The 7,358-nt window shown below is 39.0% G+C and overlaps 1 protein-coding gene across 3 annotated transcripts; it reads right to left on the bottom strand.

Moving 5' to 3' along the window:
* Positions 1 to 1,688: 1,688 nt before the first annotated feature.
* Positions 1,689 to 5,909, bottom strand: MRPS17 (mitochondrial ribosomal protein S17). Of its 3 annotated transcripts, none has more exons than XM_034420982.2 (3): positions 5,832 to 5,909; positions 3,802 to 3,950; positions 1,689 to 2,113 (listed from the first exon to the last, which is right to left on the bottom strand). In XM_034420982.2, exons 2-3 carry the CDS (start codon positions 3,922 to 3,924, stop codon positions 1,823 to 1,825), a joined length of 414 nt encoding a protein of 137 aa, XP_034276873.1. In that variant the 5' UTR covers positions 3,925 to 3,950; positions 5,832 to 5,909; the 3' UTR covers positions 1,689 to 1,822. The 3 variants fall into 3 exon arrangements, with proteins under 3 accessions (XP_034276873.1, XP_034276872.1, XP_087745165.1); XM_034420981.3 differs by having other exon boundaries at positions 4,169 to 5,856; XM_087889039.1 differs by having other exon boundaries at positions 5,641 to 5,843.
* Positions 5,910 to 7,358: the final 1,449 nt, after the last annotated feature.

Here is a 7,358-nt window from a genome sequence, read left to right as displayed (position 1 = left end):
GTCAGAAGGAAATCTGCCAGAAAATCCCAGGGCTATAGATTAGAAGCCAGGGATAAACCATTTTGATATTGGGGGCAAAAAATAAAAACCTAGAAGAGTGACTTTATAGGGGAGAGAGGCAGCATAAAAATTGAATAAAGATGTTCCCATGTAGTCATCACAAGAGCAAAATCTGATTCAAGAAATGGTGATTGTATATGTCAATACAATATTACAGTAGAGGTATACTTTTATTAGCAGTGTACTGTGTAGGAGAGTAGGAAAATGAAATTTCGGCCAGGAAAGTTTTGGCCAGCTATCAGGCATACTGTACAGTAGTGGCCAAAATTGTGGAAACCCTTTTGAGGACAGTGTATTTTTGAGGTTTGATAGTTAATAATACCACTTTTTTTTGGAGTTTCAACAGAGTCATATTCCACTGCTGGAATGGCCTGGGAATAGCCCAGACCTTAACCCAATTGAAAATCTATGGAGCTGACTAAAGAAATTTGTTAATTAGAAACAACCCAGCAATAAAACCCAGTTAATAGAAGCAATCATTCAATCTTGGTTTCACATTATAACAGCTGCAGAACTGAAAGACTTGGTTCACTCCATGGGAAGACGTTGTAAGGCCGTAATTCATGCTAAAGCTTACCCAACTAAGTATTAACTGACGTGATAATTTTTGTATATCTTGTTTTTTCTACGTTTGACTTTTCTTCTTTATACTGTAACTGTTATTCTAATAGCAAATTCTTCATAAAAGTTATTACATTACATTCTTGATTAAATTATCTTTCCATTGATATATAATTTTATGGTACTACTCCAAGTGGTGTTATTAGCTACCATTATAAGACGCATCTTTTTCCCCCCTAAAAGGGAGTGAAAATGTAGGTGCGTTTTATACACCGAATGTAGCCCAATCCACCCACTGGCCCCCACCCTTTGGCCTCTGCCTCCCAGCAGTTACCTCCTTGCAGCAAGCAGCAAGAAAAATCAGCTTTTAGCTTCAACACAGCACAAGTTGATTGGATTGGCCTCCAACTCTCAGCTGTTTTGCTCAGCCTCTGCTGCTTGCTGCAAAGAGATAAATTGCTGGAGCACGGTTTTTTTCCCTTGTGCTAATCAAGCTAGGCTGAAAATGAAAATGAAAGTAAAGCAGGCTGTTTGCTGCAACAGAGGCAAAATTGCTGGGAGGCAGAGGCAGATTTTTTTTTCTTGTTTTCCTCACCAAAAAAGGTAGGTGTGTCTTATACGGTAGTTTTAAAAAATACACTTTTCCCAAAAGATTTCCACAATTTTGGCCACTACTGAATGATGAGGAAAGTGTTGATGATGGAAATTGCTATCCAAACTTTTTTTTTTTTACTAAGTGATCCTCTCATTATCTATAAATGGTTAAAAAAATAGTAAAACAGTATTACTCAAGCCAAACAACTAAACTGAATAGGCTTCTCCGAAGTTGAATTCCCCATATTTTCAGGAAGCAAGTTTCAGTTCAGAGAAACATCAGAGTAAACAAGTTACTATTTCCAATAATAAGATAACAGTATTTCCTCATCATTTTGTTTGCTTTTTTGGCTTTGATTTGCTTGTTTATTATATCGGTTGTAACTGAATTCTAGTGCTTTACTGGAAATGTTTAAAATATTCAGTTTGTATATCGCTTTATGTTCCTTCAGGCAGGAGTGAACATATAATACTTTAAAAACAAATGGTAACATTTTATTGCACGTACACACTAACTTCAGTTTATTATTAATCATGCTTCCTACATATATCAATAAAACCTTTTCCTTGAGACAGGCAAACAAGTCCCAAATTATTTTCCAACCTTTCATTTGTCTGGAGAAGAAACGGTTAATTCTTGGAGTTTTTCACTAAGAAAGCTAGTATCTCTGTCAGTCAGATTTTCTGTGTCAGCTACACTTTCCCGGAACTTCTGGCCTGCACACGGTTTCCCCGTCAAGGGATCAATTACTTTCCCAACCTTGTACACAATCTCAGCAAGCTCATGTTTCACATTCTTGCTTTTTCGTTCAGGCAAAGCTTTCAGAAGGACAATGTCTCCCTCGATGCACTGTTGCTGAGGATCATGAGCAAAGTATGTTTTTCGCTTCTTGTAGAACTGTAGAAGAAGAAGGAAAAGAGCGTGAAGATCAAGAGGTGGTTGTGTTATTTTGGAAAAGATTACAATGATGCCTTCAGTTAGATTGGTTTTAAATCTTTACCGGGCATAAGTATTCTGATATTTAAGAGCATCTGAAATTTGAATTGGAAGAAATGCCATAGAAAATTATATTGTTCTTTGTCCTGCTTAGTTCCAGGGTCTACTTGTTGGCCTAGTTCCTACAGTAAGTTTATTGGCGCATGATGTGGCAAGGGGTATCATTTTTCAACTAGCTTGTTGCAGAGTCTGATTTGGGCTGTAAGGGAGTGGCTAGCTCAAGGTCACTCAGCTGGCTTTTGTGGTTGGTAGCGGTCGTGGGAAACACCATATAAAATACTTTTACAAATGTGAGGGCTTTGAGTTTAAAGACTGCAATTAAAAAAAACATAAAATTTATAAGAATTAGTGCAGATACATAGTATGCCTCCATTCACTTTACCCATGTGACAACTATATGTATGTAATTTAATCTAACAGAGAATTTACTGGTGCTATCCAGTGAACTTTCTAGATTGCAAACATTACTCCTAATTTCTCTCCTAATTTGATATTTTATTCACTGGCATTAATATTGATAAACAATACTATATACCACTAGTAACTGAAATACACAGAACAACAGAATAACATAATCTTCTAGTCAACTCCCTGCTCAAGCAGGGAACTCTATACCATTTCAGATAAATGGTTGTCCAATCTCTTCTTTAAAACCTCCAGTGATGGAGCACCAACAACTTCTGGAGCAAGCCGTGATATCCTTACTTCAGTCAGATTGTACCCAAACATGAGAGAGAACAGACTGAAATAAAGAAGACCCCTCAATGAAGTTTACCCATCAGTATCTGATTATTTAATGGTATTTGTCTGGGAAACTACAATAGGAAAAAAAATTAAAAAGGTAATACAATCTTAATCCAAAGCCTACAACTGACATTCCCAGCCAGTGCCACTGCAGTGTCACCTTTGTCTCTTTATCTCATGAGAAAAGGAGACTCTTAACAGATTCTCTTTAGTCTTGTCAAAAATGCTGAGAGTAGATAGACAGAGATAGACACAGACACAACTAGTTGAACTAATTTTCAGTGCCACAATTCAGTCAGATTTATAAACTAAATATGTACAGAATTAACTTTCTTCACTGTTATTCATAGCCAATTCAATATATTTATGATTTATGCCAGTTTTTTCTGGGTATCTAGAGATTTGAGAATCTGTTTTTGTTTTAAAAACAACTTAAAAACTTTAACCAATGCCAAGATCAACATTCCCTGTGCCTGCACCATGCTACATTTCTCAAGTCAATACAACCGTGTGCCTTTCTTTTCTTGATTTTTTTTTGCTTTTTAATTTTAAAATAACATACTTAGATAGAAACATTATAAAGGTACTGTCAGACCAGATAAAATTAATTTGAATTAACTGCATGTTAGCATTAAGATTAGGACCTTTCATCAAGTGGTTGAAGACCACTTTTTAAGACATACAGCATCTTATATAATCCTAGCATTGCATTTTTATATCATCTTTTCTCACAAGATCTCATAATAATGATTTTCTCAGTAACTCATGAATTAGGCAATGGTGAGAAATGATTCAAGAAATTGAAGTTTAACAGCTTACACTTCCAGCTCTGGAGAAATCTTTACCTTTGTTAAGTAAGGGTCCAGTATCAGCCTTGTTACTCTCACTTTAGCTGTCTGGTGTATTTTGGTTCCAATTACTTTCCCTATTATCCATTTTGCATGAACAGCTCCACGTAATGCAGACATGACTTGATTGCTATCATTCAGGTATTCTGCAAAACAAATGTTAAGCATAATTTTAGTACAGAACTTCCATGCATTGTTGAAGCCAACACACCTGGAAAACCTTCTGCTAAAATACAATTGTTCCTAATATTTCAACTTTCTTCTTAGAAATGATTATATGCTTAAATAGCTATCCATTTCACACAATTGACTACGGCAGCTTACAAAATTAAAACCCTTAAATCTAAGAAAACCCTCCACTCACCAGTAACAACAGAACCCATCTACTTCTTGACTCAAATACTTGGGGGAACAGCCAGGTCTTCAATGCCTTGCAAAAGGCTAACAAGGTTGAAGTAATCTGAATCTCCAGAGAATGCTATTCCACAAGGCAGGTGGAGCCAGGATCCATAAAGACGACATTATGTAATAGAAGGGACTGGGAAAATACGCTCTCTACTACAGATAATGAGATGGGGAGAAACAATGGGAGAGAGGTGTTCCACAAATAATCTAGCCCTATGAGACATTATAGATAATGACCAGCACCTTGAATTGCACCCAAAAACCTACTGGAAGCCAGAACAACTTGCAGAGCAGGGTTACAAGGAATGTCAAAAACTAACTGTACCACTGCATTCTGGACCAGCTGCAGTGCACTTCAAGGGCAAACCCATGTACAATATGTTAACAGTAATCCAAACAGATGACTAAGGCACAATTCACCACAAGCAGGTGGCTGCTGGGCCCAGGAAGATGTGCAATTGGTGCACAAGACAAAATCTGTTTAAGATCCCCTGTGGGGAATTCTGGGAGTTGAAGACCACCCATCCTGAAGTTGCTGAAGTTTGGGAAACGCTGGTCTAGAATGTGCAGGAGTAAGGAGCATTAGCAGGGGTGAAATTCAGCAGGTTCTGGAGAACCATGGCTTAGGGCCAGGGTATCTACGAGACCGCCTTCTGCCGCCAATAGCCTCCCACCGGCCAGCACGCTCGCACAGAGAGGACCTCCTCAGGGTGCTATCGGCCAGACAATGTCGGCTGGCGACCCCCAGGGGGAGAGCCTTCTCTGTGGCGGCACCTGCCCTCTGGAACGACCTACCCCCCGAGATACGCACGATACCAGACCTCCGGACTTTTCGTCGGGCCCTGAAAACACATCTATTTCATCTAGCCGGGCTGGCTTGATCCCATCCTTTCGGTTTTAATTTGAAATTGGTTTTAACTAGGTTGTTTTAAATTGAGGGCCGAAATTATTTAATGTCTTTTAAACTTTTAAAAAAAATTTATATGTTTTATCTCGGCTGTACCTCAGTCCTGTTGGAGAAGGGTGGTATAAAAATCAAATAAATAAATAAACTGGTAGTGGAAATTTTGAGCAGTTCGGAGAACCAACAAATACCACCTCTGGCTGGCCCCAGAGTAGGGTGGGAATGGGGATTTTGCAGTATCCTTCTCCTGCCACGCTCACAGAACTGGTAGTTAAAAATTTGCATTTCACCACTGAGCATTAGGCATAAAAAGTTTGTTAAGAGGTTCTCAAGTCATCCAGGTCACGGTTGTCCCAAAGGTGCTTTTTGAAAGAAAGAAAAAAAAAAAGAAAGCCCAGTTGCCTCCTGAAAAAGCCCCTTTGTGAGCATTAGGCATGTTTACCGCTTTGAGTTATTTATGAAAATAAAAGTGGGATATAGAAAAAAAAAATTAACATTCCGACATCAACGTTAAAACTCTTCTCTACCGGTCATTTTAAAAGAGGTGCCGGACGGGAGATAATACTCGAAACTATCTGCCTCCCAGCAGAGCTCCCACGAATCCGCCCTTCCCGTTTGGTTCCCAGCCCCACAGAGGGAGGAAAACACCGCTTTCTCCGGGTACCGGATAACCCATTTGCGCCCCCCCCCTCCCCTCCAAGTCATTCGAAGCCCTTACGCTCTTCTGGCTGAAACCGGGAGGTGGGATCCAAAGAAGGAAAGGGCGGAGCCAGAGCCGGAAGGATCGCCGTTTCCGTAATGACGCGTTAGAAAAGGGGGCGTGGCGGCCGCCGAGGGGGTTTTTCGCGGCTGCGGCAGTGCAGCGTTCCGGATCCGAGGATGGGTGGCTTTGGGTGAAACTGGCATCGTCATTGAAAGCGACGTGGTTTTGACAAGCATTTCTTTGATAACAATGGGGAAAGCAAATTCAGTGTAACTGAAGCTTTTTCTAACATGCAGAGGGTTTGCAGATTGCTTTCCTCCCTCTTTTTTTAAAAAAAATTATCATCCCGTCTTTATTGTTATAAATAAATAAAATATAAATCAAGGCATCTAACGTACTTAGGTACTCCTCCCTCCCTCTTATTTTGCTACAACAGTATAGCTGAGAAGCAAATTGGACTGAGATGGACCTGCCCCGAAGTCACATGGCCGGCTCTCATGCCTAAATTGGGACTAGAACTCGCAGTTTCCCCTCCCAAAGATGCTAAAAAGGCAACTGGACTTTCTGGTTTTTCTTTGAAGAAACTTATTCAGCTCTGATTGGATGAGAAGCGAAACGTCTTCAAAGAAAAACCAGAAAGTCCAGTTGCCTCTTGAAAAAAAGCACCTTTGGGACAACCATGACCTGGATGACAGAGAATCTCCATAGGCTTTTGCAGTTTCCTGGTTTCTAGCCTGGTGCCTTAACCACTAGACTAGACCAAAGTGGCTTTAGTATGTCATTAAAAGCTGTATAAGTGAGGTTGGACATTTTTTTAAATCCCTTTTAAAATGGTATTTTTTTCTGTTGTCCTGCTTATGTTTTTATCATCTACATGGTGATACAAAAACTAATGTCACAGTAGGTGGCAGCACTTGCTCCTCTTTGGGTGGCCCTAAAAAAAAAAACTAAACAAGATTGTAGTTGGTTAATGGTTGCATGAAAGACCAGTGTAGGGTGTCACCTAATAATATGCTGGAAAAAGGCAAGGGGGAACCATCTACATTATTGTTGCCAAGAAAATAAGTGCCCATAAGAAATGGAAACTGATTTGAGGAGTTTTTTTTTTTTTTTTAAATTTGATTTATATGCCGCCCTTCTCTGGAGACTCAGGGAGGCTTACAGTGCGTTAAGCAATATTTATTTATGTTTATGAAGCTTTCCCATCATTTTCCATACTGGTATTTGAAAAAGGCAGATGTATTAAATTTCTATCAATATCCCCATGGAAAAAAACGATAGTGATACAATTCAATTTATTATGTGTGTGTTTGACAGAAAGTCCCATTGCTGAAAATTGCTGTGCTTTTATTAATACTTCAAATAATGGAATAAAAAGTAGAATTAATTACACAATATCATTTTAGAGTTAAAATCAGGAAATGCTTTGAATCCTCCAGCTCCTTACAAAAATATATTTATATACATTCTCAGTCATTGTCTTCATATATTTATTCTACATTTGTAATCCTTAGTTATCCTTACTTACTGTCACTTATGCCC

Source organism: Pantherophis guttatus, chromosome 1 (genome assembly GCF_059756535.1).
Source record: "Pantherophis guttatus breed Tessera chromosome 1, ASM5975653v1, whole genome shotgun sequence".
NCBI classification, from domain to species: domain Eukaryota; kingdom Metazoa; phylum Chordata; class Lepidosauria; order Squamata; family Colubridae; genus Pantherophis; species Pantherophis guttatus.
Note: the sequence above shows the minus strand (reverse complement) of the source record. Positions and strands in the feature narration are given on the sequence as shown.